General features: G+C 41.9%; 1 protein-coding gene across 1 annotated transcript in view; it reads left to right on the forward strand.

Moving 5' to 3' along the window:
* The first annotated feature begins 7,516 nt into the window (after positions 1-7,516).
* The window catches only part of PRRG1 (proline rich and Gla domain 1), a 29,552-nt gene continuing 17,929 nt past the window's right edge, over positions 7,517-19,139 (forward strand). The window contains exon 1 of the mRNA XM_052674301.1: positions 7,517-7,651. Coding sequence (XP_052530261.1) covers positions 7,530-7,651 — 122 coding nt within the window. The 5' untranslated portion in view covers positions 7,517-7,529. The remainder of the gene's footprint in view (positions 7,652-19,139) is intronic.

Consider the following 19,139-nt stretch of genomic DNA (forward strand, 5'->3'; position numbering starts at 1 on the left):
AAAGCCTCTTAATCACATGTGTACTCATTTATAGCAGGAGTTAGCACTTCACTGGGGGGCCTTTGCTTGATTTCTTTACCAACAGTACCAGTCACATGTTTTCTGACATTAAAATTTCTTTCAGTGTTCCTTTCTAACCACTCAGTTAGATTAGTCGTAGATGCTGTAAAACAATTACTAATTTAACCAGCATGGACACAACTTCAGATGTCTGGGACCGGAGTGCCCAGGGCCCAGTAGATCCTGCCCAGGGAGAGGGCACCAGCTCTGAGCTGGTGGTTCTACAGGCCAGGATCTGCTGGTAGGAAAACCATGGTGTGACAAGGGACACAGCCAGGAAGCCTCAGCAGTGGCCTCTGCCCCAGACTAGAAGAAAGGCTGAGGGAGACCCCAGGGCTCAGTCCTGGCCATGCTATACTCCGGCCTGCCAGGGTACCCAGGGCCCCACCTTTGCCATGGAGCTAACACAGCCCTGGCCTGGGGCTGCCAGGTCCATGGCAAATCTCTCACTGACTCTGGTCCAGTTCTGCTTGCTGTCACTGGGAGAGGAGCAACGGAGCTTCTGGGGCAGGCCCCTGCCCTGCTGCCACCCACTGTTCTGGCTCCTTAATCCTTATGCCTACACACTTGCTTTGCAGCTAGGTCTCTTCTACATACACTTAGTTGCTCATAATCTGTACGGTTTGGGTACAAACACAAGACCTGTCTCAGACCTATTTTCAGATGCACTGCCATAATCCTAACAGCTGCAAAACTCTCATTTGCAAGGCACTGATCTAGAAACAGACTCACAGACAAGCTGAGAAATCAAGGCAGCTCTGGAGATCCTCTGGCCCAAGTTGCTGCTAAGAGCATGATGCTCAGAGCCCAGCTTTGTCTTCTGCAGAATAAATACCTCATCAGATATTTATACATTGGGTAAGACTTCTCTGAGCATTCCCTTCTCCAAGCTGCACTATTGCAGCCCTCTCAGCCTCTCCCCAAATGACAGAGGCTTCAGTTCCTCAGTCATCTTAGTGGCTCTTCACTAGACAGTCCAGTCAGCTCATGTGTCCCTTGTGGTGGGGAGAACAGAGCTGGACCCAGCACTCAACATGTGTCTCACCAGCGTTGAGCTGAAGGGAAGGATCACTTCCCTCAACTATCTAGTCTGCCTAATGCAGCTCAGGATGCTGTTGGTCTCTTTTGCCACAAGGATTTGCCTGGTTCGGGATCAGCTTGATGTTCAACGGGACTCCTGGGTTCTTTTCTGCCAAGATGTTTTGCAAGAGGTTGGCCGTTAGCATGTTCTGTTACTTCTTCTCAGGGCCAGGACTTTGTTCAACTCTTTCAAAACTGTATTGGTCTCCGTTCTACCAAAGTCCCCCTGAACAGCAACACCTTCAATCAAAAACTTATCAGGACCGAAAGGCCCGTTCTTCTGCCCAGAAAAGAAGTGGAGTCTTCCAACAAGTCCTGTTCTTTAGCAGAATTATAGCACAATAGAGGATGGTGCTCTGGAGGACTGTGAAGAATAAATATAGTCTTCCTTAGACTGGCTAACCATCAGAAGGCACATGGCGTTGCATCTTGTAAGACATTATTGGTGGAATTCTAACAGCAAGAAGTAACAAAGTGCAAAATAAAGCCAATTTCCAGTCATTTGAATTTATGAGGACCTTATTCTGGGATACTTGCTCTTTTTGTATGCTTATCTTGTCACTAAATGTGCCTATGGAATATGTATTACAAATAGCATAACAGACTCTAGGAGAAAAGAATATATTGCAAGGATGCCATTTTGTTGAAGTGTTTTGGAAGACACTGCAAACCACAGAAAAGAAATCTGAGTTGCCTGGGATGTTACAGGGATGCTGAGATTGCTAGAACAGCCCTGATATACATAGATGCTTATTTATTTTTTATATCAGATGGACTTTTAAAAGCTTTTTGTGGTGCTGTAAAGTGAAAAGTCATTCATCTATTTCCTACTCTTCCTGTCCTCTTAACCGTGCAGAAATACATTCCAAACTCATATGGCAGAGTAATAGCTGCCTGAATTTAAAATCACTTAATTTCCACAGACATAACGGGAACTGGAATTTTCCTAAAAGATCTTAGGCTCTCATTTAAGAGTGGGATTCTTCCCCAAGCTAATTGTTTTTCTGCCGGGATGTTAGCTTGGATATTCTCATATTCTATTCCAGTGAGAAACAAAATCACTCAGAAGACCTGAGCAGAAAATCGCTTATTATGTTGGGCATATCATTTTCAGCTTCAAGATTTACCGCTGTCTTAAATAACCTGAAGATTCCTGTCCTGCAACACTGGGGTTCTGCAGTAACTTTCCCATAAGGAAGAACTGCAGAACTAATGCGCTCTGTTTTTATACATTTCCTTTTCTTAGTTTTTCTTTCTGTTTGCATTTGTGTCAGCACCACAGAAGAAATTAAGAGAGATAAAAAGCTCAGAATCAGAAACAACAACAAAAAAAAAGTGTGCCATGTTCATAAATCACGTGGAGGCCACAAATCAAACTCAAATGGACACAACAAAACAATAGTATAGGTCTCACACGCAGTCTGCTATCCTTAGTGCAGGTTATAAAACTTGCAATTACTTTATAATATTTGTCTTTCATCAACAGCACTCTTGTGCAGTCTGCAGTGATTCAGGTTATTGCCTTCGCAGATGCAAAATGGTTCTTTGTGAACAATTCACAAGACAATCAGAAGACACATAAAATCCTGTCAGTGTTTGGGAAGAGAGTGCAGCAAATCATAAATTAATCTCTGAAAGGACAAGCCATTTAGATGTGAGCGATCAGTCATTCAGAACACGAAACATTCCAGTGTCATTGTGTTGCAATAATAAAGGATTATAAAAAAATGTTAAATATTTGACTTGAGTTAATGTATTACAAATCAATACCTAAACACACTTGGAAATAGCCCAAGTGTGCATGTAATGAATGTGATGCAAATTCACATGATGCAGCAGGGTATTTCCTAGTGAAGTTTGGCTGATGTGAAGATTTTGCACCTCAGTGCTTCTGTGGGGAAACAGTTATGAGCAGAGACATCCAGCAGGGTTAGGGATCATTGCAAGGCAACACACTTGGCTCCCTGGGAACATTACTCATCAGTACTGCCAGATCCACTCCTCTGGCTGATGAAGAGGCAACTTTAATGAGCTCAGAAGTAAGGCTAGCCCAGCCACATATGGCTGAAAGGAGTGCTGCTCTGGGCAGAACGACTGGAAGGGAGAAGCAGCTGAATACGCTGGAAAACACTGCATAATTCCCCAAAGCAGATATTGGTGCCATTGGAAGCTTCAAAATTTAGATGGTAAAACAAGTCCCAGGGATAAAAAGGAGGAGGGACAGACTGTGGTGTTTTCTTGTATCAAAATAGCCTTTTCAGCACAGAACAACAGCATGTGTGGCATTTACCATTTATCAGGAGACAAAGAAAAGTCATAGGGCAGAAAATGTTGATTAACGAGGACATTGGATATGTGTCTGACTTAGCATTTTAGAAACCTCCTTTGTTTACCATTGTTTGCGTTGTTTAATGACAAAGGTACTATTAAGAAACAAGTTAAGTTTATGTGAAAGAGTGACATACAGGGAAATGCTCTAATGTACGTGCGTCCAACCAGGCAAGCCAAGAGATTGGACATCCATGCTTTAGAGCAAGGTACAATTTAGTTGCATGATGTACAGCATGGTAAACATCACATGTGAGTGGGTAGTAAATGATACTTTATTTCTTGCCCTTTGCTTGTTTCAAGTCCTGTATTTAAAAACGTCTTTCCTTGTCTTATCCTATATACTTAAAAAAAAAAGAAGTCTCTATATGTGCATGCTGTTCCCAAAATTAGGGTAAACACTATAAAATACTATAATATTGATGAATATTTCTTTCAAGAAAACAGAACAGTGCCACGGTTATTGTGCAACCCACAACTCTGCTTCCTTCTATTTTTTCAAGCCATGAGTTTTTAATCGAGATTTTAGATCTTACCAAGGTAGAATCCTTGTTTTACTCACTATTTGTCCTGCTCTCGGGCTGGAGAATATGTGGTAATTCTTTCATCCCAGAAATGTTGTTCTCATTTTAATACCTCTTTTCTTCAGGATACAGGAACAGAATTCCTGAAGGACTGACCATTCATTGCATATTTGTCTGTAACAGTCTTCAGAAAAACAGATGACTGTTTACTCCTAGAGATGACAGTAGATGTGATATAAAATGTTAAAAGGACTTCTATTCTACAACAGGTTTAAACATTTTTCATGAAAACTGAGTGTCACTTAGCTTAACAGGGAGTCAAGGATTTCGGTCAGCAAACGGGTGTCTGCTGCTATTCCAGTGAGTACCTAACTGTTCATATAAGGAGGAACATTTCCAAGAAATGGGACTCAACTTTTTATCCACCACATATATAAAAAGTAGATGAGCAGAGATTTGAATTTGTTTTGAAATCCTACTAAGGTACCTAAACAGTAGATCTACTACCTCCACTACCATCTCTTTCTGTCTGCAAATTCCACCTTGGAACTGAGATACCTCTCCCAGCTCATTATTACACAATATCCTTCAAAAATGAATGATTTCTGAAGAAAAAGTCTACACAACTCTAAGGTTCCGCAATGTGTTCTACTCGGGACTCAATGAGAATTTCTTCTCTTCCAATCTGTGACATTTCTTGTACTCTGATCAAAGAGTCTGTTTTAAGTTTTCCATTGCCCTCGGGAGATTCTGGCTTTGAGCCTTCACAAATAAACTATGCAATGCATCTAGAATCAAGAAAGAAAGTACTTACTAAGTTAAATATTGTCTCTTAGTCCTCATAAGGAATTTTTTATCTATAGACTTTTCTAGTTATTTCTGAATCAATTGCTATTAAATTAAAATTGTATGGTCTAGTACTACATATTCAAACAATCTGTGGCAAGTATTTATAAATTACTACAGAAAAATTACCTGCCTTCCAAAGAAAGGTAGATGAAAATGTTTGACTGTTTGAAAGCTAGCCTACCATGATTTGCCCTGTCTCCATTATCCAATCAAACTGCAGGGTAAGTGATGAATTCCAGGCATCCATGGAGTTGCACCTGGCTGAGAGATTCCTTCATTCCTTCAATATGAACTTAACAATTGTTAAAGCTGACCCTTTCACTGTGCTCGAGTTTGTGGATCAGATTTCATGTGTCTTATTTTTCCTGTGAAAGAGCTACTTCCTGGGGAGTCTGCTGTTTTATCTACCATTTGCACCAAGCTATTTGGAAGAAATCAAACTGATATCTTTGCTAATGAGAATAATAGAGAAGGGGAAATTCCTACAGAGGATTTCGTCATCACAGATCAAAGCATCAGAATTAGGTGTCAAGACACTGAAGAAAATGTTGAGCCCTAGAGTGAAGATGCGCCAACCTTAGCAGCACTGGGATTAGGAGTCAAATCAAAGTTTTGTGAGTCGTCCACACACGTGTGAGCTCCAGATATTAAAGCAGTCTGTGCCTGCTAGGCTGTGGCAGATCGTAAGAGAAACCCAGCCCTTTTGGACACCTTTTGATCCCAGCTGCCTACAAGAAAATGCAAAAGATCAGATGCAAGCATCCTGAGGAAGGCATCTTACACTCAGGCAATCTAGGAATTTGCCACTACTTTTTGTTCACACCATGGAAATTTTAGTTGGTGTTGTTTTCCTACAAAGTTGAGGCCATTTGTCATTCAGAAGAATATTCTAAGATGGACACAGTTTCTAAAATTTGTACCTTTCTCATCATTTATTTAGTAGAATATTTTTAAAGTTGCAGCTGAGTCATGAATTGTCTTTTATTGCTGTTATTTGAACCTAATTGGTATCCTTATGAATTACACCACACAATTTCATTTCTGAAAATAAATAAATCATTACGTTAGTGAATTATGCATCTATAACTCAAAACAGAGCTTCTGATGATTTACACCAGAAGGTAAACTTGAAATGGAAAACAAATAAATGGCAAAATAAATTACAGTTGCACAATTTAAAATGCATCTTTTGTTCTAAACATAGTTTGCTCTGAATTTCTTCTTTATAGCACAATTCATTATCAACATCCTCATAGCACAAGCATTGACAACATATGCAACAATACAGTTGGTCTCACTGTTGCAATTGCTCTTGGTTTGGAGGAGGGTGGATTGTTAATGGCTGAGAGTTCTAAAGGTTCAGGTCTGACAGACCTGACAGACTCAGCTAGGTGTGAAACATATAGGATCCACCAATGGCCATTTGTTGTCAGGGTCTTTGCTAACTATCAAATACCCAAGGTGTTTTGCATCTGATGGTATCAGAGAATTTGAATTTCTAAGAAGTTCAAAGTCCTTAGACCTGTTGGAGTGCATACAGAGAAGGGCCACAAAAATGGCCCCAAGAAATGGAACACCTCTCCTATGAGGACAGGCTGGGAGAGCTGGGGCTGTTCAGCCTGGAGAAGAGAAGACTCTGAAGTGACCTGGTCGTGGCCTTTTGCTATCTAAAGGGGAGCTACAGGAAAGAAGGAAGAGACTCTTTAGTAGGGTCTGTGGTGACAGAACAAGGGAAAATGGTTTCAAGCTCAAGAGGGTAGATTTAGGTTAGAGATAAGGAAAAAATCTTCTACAGTGGGAGTGGTGAGGCACTGGAACAGGTTGCCTAGTGATGTGGTTGATGCCCTATCCCTTGAGACTTTAAGGTAAGGTTGGATCAGGCCCTGGGCAACCTGACCTAGCTGTGGCATCCCTGTTCATTGCAGGGGACTCGGACCGGATGGCCTTCAGAGGTCCCTTCCAACTCTAAGAGTTCTATGATTCTGTGAAAGCCCTTCTGTTTAAATCCTGGTGATCTCAATGTCCCGTCTCAAGAGCCATTCAGGGGAACATTGACTTCTGACCCCAGCCTCCCTCCCGGCCAGCCCAGCTGCCATTTTTGCAAGTTGTTTCTAAAGCACTGATAACCACGCCTCTGCTCTGATAGCAGTGCGGTTCCAGTCAGACGGCAGGCATTAATCCAACATGAATATTCTGAGCAGCTTTATCCTCTTTCTGCATACCCATCACTGTAAATCACTGAGGTGAAAATGAAGGCACTACCAAACACCACCACCATGATCCTAGCTTTGGGTGTGAGGCCAGAAACAGAACCATCCTCCTTCATCCTTCTTGGATCCTTCCCTGGAAGCATTCAAAGCCAGGCTGGATGGGGCCTTGAGCAACCTGGTCTAGTGAGAAGTGTCCCTGCCTATAGCAGGGGGCTGGAACTAGATGTTCTTAAAGGTCCCTTCCCACCCAAACCGTTCTATGATTCTGTGATTCATTTTCAGGGTGGAACACGAGGATTTTAGGGTTCCAGCCCGTGAAACGCCTTTGCCAGGCGGGAGACACACAGCAGACGAAGCCAGATCCGCGCACAGGCGCCAGCCGCCCGGCAGCCGTTCCTCTTCGCGCCAAGCCCTGTGGGCGGGGTTCTCCTGGGCACGCCCCGCCCCCCTGTGCCCGGGACGGGGAGTCCCGTGACGCATGCGCGGTAGCTCCGGCACCGCCGAGCTTCAGGGAGTCGGGGAGCAGTGCGCGAGTCAGCGGCGGTGCGGGGCCGGCGGCGCTCGGCCACTCGCACAGCGACCGCCGGGCGGGCGGCAGCGGTGAGTCAGGGGCAGCGCCGTGGGGGTCGGGAGGGACGGCAGCGGGGAGATGGCGGCCGCGGGTTGGGGGAGTACTGGGTGTTGGTGTGACTGCCGAGGGCGCCGGGCTTGGTGTCGGAACGCGTGGCGGTCCGTCGGCAGCGCTCTTTCCCGTGCAGCTGCGGGCGGTGGGGCTCACTGAGCCGTCGGGATTCTGTCCTCGGCGCTGGGAAGGGAGTCTGTTCTTCCCGGCACTGCCAAGTTCTTTCTAGAGGGGAGAAGCAGCACACAACAAGGAGCTCTATCCGTCTGTAAACTTTTTTCACTTCTAGCAGCCGCCCAAAGACTCGGTCAGTGCTGGGTGAGAAGCAGTGGGGGCTGGGAGGCCGCTGCACCGGGGATCTGGTGGAGCTCTGCTGAGCCTAACGCTGCCGGGAGAGCGTCTCGTTCTTCTTGATATGGAGCTGGAGGGGGCAGAGAGCCTCAGCATCCTCCCAGCTGCGACTGGGGTTGGCTGGGGAGGGGGCAAAACCGAGAGGAACGGAGCCAGTGGGTAAGGGGATGAAGGCTTCAGGAAGAATGCGGTGCTTGGGAAGCTTGTGCTTTGGATTACCTCTTTGTTATGGGTGAGTCTTAATAACGCTGAGGAATACCTGGAGGGTGGTTATCAGGTGGATGGAGCCAGGCTCTGTTTAGGGGTGTGCAGCAAGGGGACAAGGGACAATGAGCACAGACTGGGGCACAGGAAGTGCCATACAGACATGAGAAAGAAGTTGCTTATTGTGCTGGTGACAGGGCACTGGAACAGGCTGCCCAGAGATGTGCTTGGAGGCTCCTTCTCTGGAGATATCCAAAACCCACGTGAGTGCTTTCCTGTGTGACCTACTGTAGGGAGCCTGCTTTAGCAGAGGGTTGGACTAGATGAGCTCCAGAGGTCCCTTCTGACAACTGTGGTACTGTGAGTCTGAAGAGAGGGACAGTTACACAGGTATTGGAATTCTAAATTAAGATCCTTGCCTTAGACTTGTTTTGGACACCGTTGCTTCTGATTTCCCCTGATTTTCCATCTTCTCGCCATGTTGGCAGCATTGTTCATACAGCAGTTCGTGGAGTATTAGCTACAGGCTCAGGCTAACCTCTCACGCTTCTTCTGATTAACCTCATTATTGCTTCCGTCTAGTTCTCTGCTCTGCCACAGGAATGCTTATGACAGCTTAACGTGTGCATGGGGTTTACTTATTTCTCTATAAGAAAACATGCATGTAACAGCACCGTCTTTTTTTTTTTTTTTTGGTGTGTGTGTATATATATACACGTATACAAAGCCAGGCAGACATATGCAGCCCCGTTCAAAGAGATGGCTGTGGCCACTTGGGCCCTCTGTAGCACCGAGGGAGTGCCGTTAATAAAGTGGTTGTGTGGGAGGCCAGCTCTGTGAGGCAGCTGGCAGCCATAGGTATCCAGGAAGAGTGAGTTTGTGAGAGCAGTTCCCACTGCTTGCCAGGGCAATGAGACTAGAAGCCAGGAAAGAGGGGATGAAGGAGTTCTGTATAGAAATGCTGTGCACAGCTGCAGAAGTGAGACTTTTTACTCATCTGTTCAGCCGTCTCACTTCTAGATAAGGAAAGCCTGTTTTCCAAAGCAGGTTAAAAGAGCCTGGATTCCTGAGCACTTCTGTTTCCTTGGAATTGGCAAACATCAGGAAATCCCCAGGCAAAACATGGATTATCTTTCTCACGCAAGTTCATCCAGGGATTTGCAGCCAAGTAATGCTACAAGATTCTGTGTTAGCTCAAACAGCAAAGCATGGCATCTTGTTAATAACACATAAGGTGTTGAGATTAGGACATAGTGACATTGATTTTCTCTGGTTAATGGTAAGGAGCAACACACAACTACAGTAACTACTAACATTGTCATTTCCTGAAACGTTCCAAATGAAAAGGTTTTTTTTTGTTTTTTTTTTTATTTCAATTCAGTCTCCTCATACATCTACACTGAACTACAGTTAACCACTAAGTAATAACCTACTGTTCATTGCACAGAAATTCCTGTTATACTCAGAGTGTGAAAGTGCAAAGCTTTCAAGAAACAATTGCTCATCTAAACCTGTACTGCTTTTGCAAATCAAGCTCACAGATTTTGGAAAGGTACCCTTAAAATAAAATGCATTTAGTTAGTGCCCACACTTAAACAGCATTTTAATGTTACTCTGTAGAATCATGAGGGAACATTGAGGCAAAAGCACAGACAAAATGTGCTTTAGCATTGGCTTGTTTTACGCCATACCATTAGGAAATGTTTGTGTTTTCTGTGCTGTTTTAAACAGCTCTTTTTTCCTGTCATCTTTTACCTCATGTTGTCCTGTCTATCTCTGTGGTCTCCTTCCCTTGTAAGAGCTTAACCACTTTCTATGCACATGATGAGGTAGATCACAAAATTAATAATACTCAGGAAAAAATAAGTCTGACCTGCATCTGACCCTGCATCGTTTTCCTAACCCAGCAGCTCTTAGAACCAGCTGGGTGAGTGAGGAAGCACACAACATGCAGCTGGTACCACTTATTCCAAGTGAGTGTAGTGGAAAAAATAATAAGTCCTTTACTCCTTTTGTACAAAAATCCTGTAAATCTTTGCTTTCTATGTTCCCAATTTTTCCTGGTTCCTATGGATGGGGATTTTATTCTCTGCACAGTCCTGTCAAGGTCTTTTGCTTTCAGGCCCTCAGCTCGATTCTGAATTTCTCTGCTGCTTTTCTTACCACCTTGCTCTCTCCTCTTGATTTCCCACCGGCTGTGTTTCCAGGGTGCTACCTTTCTCTGGCTTGTGTTTCTGTAGTGTTTCTTTTGCTCCAGCCTCCAAAGACAGTCATTCTTCCCCACCCCTCCCCGCATCCCTCGCTTCCTCTCTCACATTATAAACAAAAGTACTTGCAGTGTGCAGTAGAAAACAATGCAGTGCTGGCAAGGGAGTGGACTAAATGACCTAATGTCTAATATCTGTTCTTCTGCCAGCTATTTATATTCAAGTTTAGATGTCAGTAACACTTTGACCTTTTGAAATCTAATCTGACAATACCCAGACTTTTCTTTGTTTACCCTTGTTCTGTTTACTGATTCTTGTTTAGTAAAATTTGATAGGTGTTTGTGAGCTCTGAAATGAGCTTATCTGATTGCCATCAGTTTTGTTGTAGCACAGGTCAGCTGATGATTCGTAACATTTCAAAAGCAAAGCCTATCTGCAGACAGGGTAAAGAAACTGTGTGGTCACTACCTAAAGCCACGCCATGTTTAGAAGGAAGTATATTTGTGAAAAGCTGATATATAAATGTTTTAACCTGGAGCTCGCTTTTACCCAAGCTGATAGGTAAGGATTATGTGAAACATCTTTGAAAGTTATGCAGCTGCTCAGAAATACACTTAGAAAAGGTGAGAAACATTTGCACAGCCCCATATAACAGAGTTTGTGTTTGAGGCTAAGACTTCCAAGACAATACAGTGGCACATCAATTTTTCCTTAAATCCATATCTCTAAATGAACTGTCAGGTGTGTAATATCTATTACCATTAGCTATATTTCTAAGTGTTTAGTATTGAACATCGAAGAATGATTCTTTTTTCACTCAGAAAACTTAGATTTGTTATCTTGCCGGTGGGAAGCAGTTTATAGGAATGCTACCGGATAGTGGCATTCGTCAGACATGAACTTTTGCACCTGCTTGTGGATAAACCTGCCAGGCTTATCAGTGTACTATTTACTGACCCTGTATGTATACTTCCGCTTGTAGATCCTTACTTCTAAGCATTTGCTAAAGCTGGGAGGAGAAGCATCTCCCTTTTCATTCTTTTCCGAACCTTCATTCTCACTGTAGTTGGAAAGAGGTTTCAACAGCATTATCCTCACCAAACTCTTGCCTGCCTTCCTGTAGCAATGCCCTGCAGCATCTCAAATTAGTGCAGTCCTTGACATTTTCTTTCAGCGCTGCGGAGCAATCTAAGTATCAGAAATGAAATGGACTCGCTGTGCTATTTTCTGTTCGCTGCTGCTGCTTATCAGAGCTGTGGGCAGCAACAAAATAAAGGAATGACTTAGGATGAAGAACTGAGTGTGTGACTTTGTAAGCAGCTTAGCCGATCTAAGCATGTCCTACTGCTTGGAAAAAGCTCTTGCTTTTCCTCTCCATCCTTGTTAAATTTTGCATTTTGACTTTTTCTCTAATACCATATAGTCAACTGGACCAGGAGATGATTTGTTTTTAAACAAACTCAGGCACACAGAAGGCTTTCCATTAGCTGAAGGGCTGCCAGCCAGAACCTGTGTTAGCTCAGGAAGCGGGACAATGTGGCTGTCTGGGGGAGGGACAACCTGCTTGAACAGCAGCTTTATTGGTGTTGAGCTAAGTGAAGCAGCAGTGCATAACTATCTTTCTCTGCTGTCATCATTGGAGAACAGCAGCTTGAATGGCTGGTCCATGGAATTTCTTCCAAGAGGGGCAAGGACCGGTGAATAAATCTGGGGGGACAAAGTCAGGCGAGAAGCAGGATAAGAAAGCTTATCTTTTATGAAAAGACTTGTGGCAAACTGTAAAGCCCAGCTACAAGCTCATCATGTGTACATCTGTCTTGGAAAAACTGAAATGTCAAAGTGTTTTCATGATGGCTATTCTTTTGGAGCTCTGGGCAAAGGTTAGATGGAATTTCTGTTCAGGTGACTTGATAGACATGAAAATACAAAAGGTTGAGCTGCAGCCACTGGTGGCAGAAAATCTAAGAAGGTTCTCCAGTGACTTCTGTAGTGTGTGTCATTTGTATGTGTATACAACAGCATTACCACATTAAAAAGAAAAAAAATCAATGACCATTTTGTGTGTATTAGAGATTCCTGTCCTTTTCCACATTCTCTAGGTGATGGAGAGGGTATACAGCCCATAGGGTGGGTGAGAAACCCACCATTTGAATCTTCTAAAAACAAATGTTGGGCATTGAAATACAGTGGATGATCTTCTTGTTGCAAATAATTTTTTAGCAATTAACTCTTATCCTAATTGCATGAGTTTTTGACATAACTAAGATAAATCATATCTTCAAATGTGGTTAATTTTTTGCGCTAATTTGGCATGTCAGCGTGAAACTGATTTCAGTGTGTAAAATTTTCCTTGCCCTAAGTCTTTTAAAACTGATTTTTAAAGCCAAAATCCTTCAGAATGTTCTTGTTTTATATATTTTTTTTCATGCTTCCTACTCACAAGCGGAATGTGTAATGCACTGAATCACTTCATAAGCAGGAGAGCATCAGTAGTTTCATTGTTCTCATTCTGGGAGCCGCTCTACTGCTTTCAGTGCTGGAAAGCATCAGAAATTCTTTGTAACTATACTCTGATACTGGTGGCTTTGTGACTACTGGAACTCTTTGGCTTTGTTTCTTGTGGAGTTATGCTGTGGTTGATCATTGAGAGGCTGCGACTTAAAGCTTTTATATGGTATTTATTTCAAAATTAACTTGTCATCCAGGCTTTTCTTGAATGACGATGTTCAAAATGGTTCTGTAGTATGCTTTATTTAGGAAAACTTCCACAAATACAACTTTATTTTTCTACCGTTGTGTACTAGCTGACTGAAAAGGACCAGAGAGTGTAACTGTTGGACTGGAGGACATGAAGAAACTCCAGGAAGACACAAAGCCCTTTTGCTACAGGAAAGCCATCTAAAAACAGGAAAACCCTTTGAATAGAAATACTGTTAAAGTATTTGGCATTTCTAGTAACTCTTACGGAATTGTATCAGTTTAAGATGAAAATCGGTACTTGATGTGTAAACAAAAGGCAGTTTTTTATCGGGACTTAAAGGGGATGCAGAACTAGTTTACTGAGAGGTTGGCTTCAATGGCAAATGCAGTCTAGGAAGTTTATACTTCTTTTCTGCAGAAGCCTGCGAGAGTGAAGGGGTGGAAGAGGAGAGGGAGACTGATAGAGAGGTTTGGGTAAAGCTGCAATGCAGAAAATGAAACTGCCTTAGCCCAAATATCGGGGGCAATGATCTTCAGTAGAGAGTGGGTGGAGGGGAGGAGGAATTCCTTCACTCCTCTTCATGGCTGAAGCCAAACCATCTTGTTACTATCTTGTTTTACTACGCTGTAAACATGTAAATCATCCGGAATGATTGTGTGTAAGCTAGTTCAAATGTGTAATGCTTTAGAAGATACAGTCAGGATGTGTGCACGCTTAATTTATATGGAAATTCAAGTAATGCTGATGAGAAGAGGAAAAAGAGGGTGGCTGTTGTGAGAGAAGGAAGTAGCAATATTAAATAAAGATATATTTTCTGCTTTGTGTAAGCTACTTACCCCATAACTGGCTGAAGTTCTTTTATGGTTTCTAGTGTCATATACCTTTGTGTGCTCTTTTTATGAAGTCCCCCTATGTGTCAGAAAAAAATTATAAAAATTCTGTAGTAGCAGTTGTTCCCCGTTATCATTTTTCCTGGTTATCATATAACTCAATAAGATGAGCCATATATTTATAGCTTTCTTATAATTATTCTGGCACTTCTGTGCAATTTAATTTTTGTGTGACTGGAAAATCCCATTAAAACATGCTCTGAAATGCCATCGTATGTGTGTTGCTTCAGGGGAAAACAGGCTGAGTGGAAACTTGTATGGAAATGTGCTGATGGTGCATAAATATTTGGAAGACAAGGCTTTGTTTGCACATTTCTCTGTGAAGTGCTACACTAAACTTTTTATTGCTTCTGGATAATTTTTCTAAATTAAATGAGATGTGAGACATTGGACTACCAAGCATGTCCTAAATGCAATTTCCAAACAGAGCTGAATATTCACCACACCTTTTCTTCACAGAAGAGCAAAATAAACTTTATGAAGTGGCAGGCTTAGGTTAGTTATAAAATTATTGCGTGCACAGCAAATGCATAAAATGATTCACGTTTCTTTTGGCTATGAAAGTTCACGTTCTGAGCTTTTTTTTTCCACATTTCCCTTTTCTTCAAAAATAGCTTTAGTTTAGAATTGCTTTTGCTCCCTAACCTTCAGAGCAGTGTGACAATTTCAACATCCTCGGAGAATTGAGGATAATCTTTTTCAAATGTACAGAATTGTCAAATCTTTCTTCTCTTCATCTGGGAAGAGTATTGGATACGGGCTGATGCAGTTGGAGGTTGAATTTTGTACAGCTGGTTTCTGTTATTGGGAAAAGCAGGAAAGTACTGTTTGTGACATTTGGGTCATGGTTTTTATTTTTAAAAGAAGTGTCGGGGAAGAAATATCTATAAGAATTTCCAACTAGGAAAAATTGTACTTTTTTTTTTAGCCTTGGTCTTGTCACCTTTTCTGAATGAGGTGAACACCATTCTTGCAATGAACATTTATTCTGGTGAATGGACTCTTGCTCAGGTACTGTTGCTTGACTTTCTGTGTCCTTTTATTATTGAAGAAGCTGGTAAGAAATTTTGAAGAGAAAGCTACTGAAAACAGTGATAATGGAAGTCCCAAACCGGATTTTGAATTTGTAGCCTGTGATTGCAAGTTTCACTCCGTGTGTGGGGTGCTTTTTGTCTGGGGAGTGTTTGCAGGGGTGGGAGGTGGCTGCATTGCCTCCTGCTTACCAGGTGAGCTGTATGCCTGTGTGTTTTTTTTTGTTTGTTTGTTTGTTTGTTTTTTTTACCCCCCTGGTGTTTCTGACCAAAACCTCTGATGTTTTGGGTTTTTTGTTCTTAGATTGGGCCCTGTGGTATGCAGTGCATCAGTGTTTTGTTTCTGTTAATTAGCTTTAAGTACGTTCAACACACTGGTTGAATTTGAGAAGAGTGGAGTCCTTTGACTAGACTGAATTCTTACCAGATTACCGTTTGATATCTCAAAGGAGAACACAGCTTTTGAAGATGAGACAAATGCACGGGCTGCTCAAAAAATCCCTTCTTACTGTGATATGAAGTGTTTTGTTTGTTTGGATTTCATGTTTTTGTTTGCTGTTTCTTTTGTTGTCAAAGTGTTCTGTAGTTTTATCTTTCTGTTTGTTTGGTTGGTTTTGCTTGGTGTTTTTTTTTTTAAATTTCTAATTCCCTCCAGCTGTAGGTAAGCTTGGTGTTTTCAGGTTTTGCCCTGGAAATGGAGGGTTTGGGTTGGGCCTACTCATACTTAGCAGCCCATTCACTGATTTCTTGCTTGAAAGGAGTTTCATGTTATCTGTTTGTAGTCTGCTTGTTTGTTGAAGGAGTTCTCTAGCTCCACAGGAAGTTTTGCTAGCTATTCACTGTTGTCCCATAACAACCTGTGAATCTTTGTTGAGAAATGATGTTATCTAGAGCTTCCTTCCTCACAGCTTCTTGCTGCTTTGCTTGTAGTCATGCACTTTGGATTTGGTTCAGCTTAGGTGTGTCTTATGGAAGCAAAACTCCCAATTGCCACCTCTTTCATTGCTTTGGTTCACATTGTGGAATCGTTTAAAAAGAATGAAACTGAATTACTTTTGGCTGAAAGTAAATGTCCTCCAAAACCATACCTAAAGGCCAACAACCATACAGTATTCGCTTCAGCTCATGGAACCAAATCGGACCAATTGCTAAGCAAAATTTTCACCATGTCTGTTGTGTTAGTGTTGGGCCCTCAGTACCAACTGCTTTGTTCGTTAGACTTGCTTCTATTGCTCTGCATTCCTGACTAATGTGAGCGTAGTCATCGACAGAGATAAATCTGCAGTGCTTATAGGCTATTATCCATGATGCTGTACTGGTTTCAAAGGAGTCCATCTATTCAGGCCAAAGTTTGAGTAGATACTATTGAAGTAGTTAACAGCCTGAGTTTGATTTGGAAGCCATCACTTAAACTGTAATTAGATCAGGGAGCACCACAACTGTAATTGAAGCTATTTTCTTGTCTCTGTCACCTCTTGCTCTTTCCTACTTCAGTAATCTCAGTTCACTTCTGTTCTCTACTATAGGAATTTTTTTGTGACCCAGCTGTTAACCAAATCACAGTGTTCTTAGACGCCTCCCACGTGCTGGCTGTGCTACTTTCCTATTTTCATTTGTTCAACTTTGTCTTAGTAACTTGTAAATGTTTGCACACGCTGAGGCTGTAGGCTTGTTGACTGCCTACTCTCTGCCAGTGAAAATGGGTAATGATTTGCAGTTGTCCAAGGCACCTTCTAACTGAAAGGCTTCCACAATGGTGAAACCCATCTGTACTTCACTGAAAACTTTATAGGGTTTCTCTGTTCTTCTTAAACATTGATTTTCAGGGAACACTTAAGGTAATGCATGAAGAAGTCTCAATGTCAGATTTGGTTTAAAGGCATTGAAGAGAGCGAAAGTTAGAATGATTGCGTTACATGGTATCACTGTTTCTGATGCAATACAAAATCAGGATAAACATACAGCTTACTGTTGATGGTCTTATGTAAGCATGCATCATTCCCCCTTAAAAAAAAAAAAAAGTAGAGGAATTGATTATTGCTGTGTCAGTGTTTACATGGGTTATCAAGTTCATTACTCCAAATTTGAATTCCCAAAGCAGAGTCATTATGTCTAACCTGTAGCAGTATCTTTTAATATCAAGCTTGCAGAAACTTGGGGTGTTTGAGTTGCTGCTACGTATGCTGAAGAGAAAGGTCTCTTCAGCATTTGTGTAGCTTTGAGTGTCAATCTTGCTGGTTATGTCAGCATTCATTTTTCCCAAGAACTGCCCCATATGTCCCAATGTGCTTGGAAACAATGAAACTAGCCAAAACCTTCTGCAAAAAGGAAAGTGATACTTCTTCTCTGAACAGGTGTCCTGCTCGCCAAAACGCGTGTGCTGAGAAATCTTTGGAAGGAAGGTAAGGAAGAACTGTCTTAACTTACTGAAGGAGCTTGACAGGGACCAGGGAATAAATAGCCAGAATATTATTGCAGCTCTAAAACAACAGGGGAAAAAATAATAATAAAAGCTTTCAGAATGGATCATGAAGCTGAGGCAGAAGCTTAAGACTACAGCCTCAGCCAGCTGAAACATTGCCCAGTGGCAGTCGTGAGTGGCTGCGTTTTCTGTCAAATGTGGCTCTGTAAGAATTGTACTTAGCATGCAAGTTCTGGGAGTGATTCTGTATTTTACTGATTTTAAGGCATAATGGCAGTCCCCTAAATACAAGCTTCTCTTACTGATCCAGGCTGTGGTTTCAATCCCTATGTAATCAAAATTAATGGTAATGTGTTATAATGCTGTGATTGGATAGCATTTACAAACCAGAAGAGTTTTTTCAGTTCTGTTTCACTCATATCCATGGTCTTAGTGATCTTAGATGGGACAGTTCTTTTATATCTGTCTGAGAGGTAGTTTCCAAAGTGTTTAATCTCTCTTCACTCCTGTTCTGACTCCATGGCTAGCTGCTGTTACCAACAGATCAAACTTTAAAAGTTCAACCTTTTCCCATATCCTTAAAGCATGGACATCCTGCTCAGAGCAAAAGTAATATATTTCTCCAGTGTCTGAATTCATGTAAATCCTTCTGTGTACTTTTTCCAGAGGAAAAAGGTTTTTTTTGGAAGGGATTGCAATAAGTAAAGTTGTAGCCTTCTGTAACATTTTCTTGCAAGGATGTAAAAGCCAAATGTAGTGGAACTGGGATCCTGCATTTTGAATAAATGACAATTTCATAATTGTCTGCCTTCCTGCGTAATTAATTATTGCTTTCATTTTTCTTCTAAACAGACCTCCTACAGGTGTATTTTGGTTGTTTCATTGCAACTGCTTTGGGGCCTGGGACTAGAAGAGGGGTGTTTGTTTTTGTACTGAGCATCTACTGATGTTTCACTTAGTGGTGTCCCTTGAATGTATTTGCTTACATAAAAAGCTCCAGCAGAACCTAAATATTTATAGTTTGAAAATGTTTGTAGTTCTTTGGGGGCATCTGGCTGTAAACTGCATCTCAGTAGTCTCATTAATTGTGTAGGTTACGTAACTAACAACTGTATCCCTTGTTAGAGTTGTTTTGCAGAATGGAACAAAACCATCTCCCATTCCCTACCCATGTGCTGGAGTGTACATTTCTCCCCTGTTGTGAGAGGAGCCTGCTGGCCTTACTGTGCTCATAGTCCCTGTTAATTCAGCAAGTGAGAAATTGAGTGAGGAAAGGTACAGCTGCTGCTCTATACTATCCCTTAAGGATCCTTTCCTGATGTTTTGTGAGCAACAATATTGAAAGTAGTTTGGATTTTATGTGCGCTCTGTTAAATCCTCTGCCCTTTAATGGTATGTGGTACACACATGATTCAATTGAACTTATGGTCAGAAAATGGAGCCAGGAGCATATGCTAACAGAATATGGTTATTTTAACATGCAACAAAACTTTACAGAAACACTGTCTTGAGCTGACAATTTTCATTGCTGAAATCAGTCATCCCATTTTATGGGGTACACGATATTCTGATTTTCATGCTTGTACAGTGTGTACAAATCATGACCACTCAGAATTGAGGAAAAATACCTAAGTTATATTTGGGAAGAAATGCACAGCTT

Source organism: Tympanuchus pallidicinctus, unplaced genomic scaffold, assembly GCF_026119805.1.
Source record: "Tympanuchus pallidicinctus isolate F22 unplaced genomic scaffold, pur_lepc_1.0 scaffold14, whole genome shotgun sequence".
NCBI lineage: Eukaryota > Metazoa > Chordata > Aves > Galliformes > Phasianidae > Tympanuchus > Tympanuchus pallidicinctus.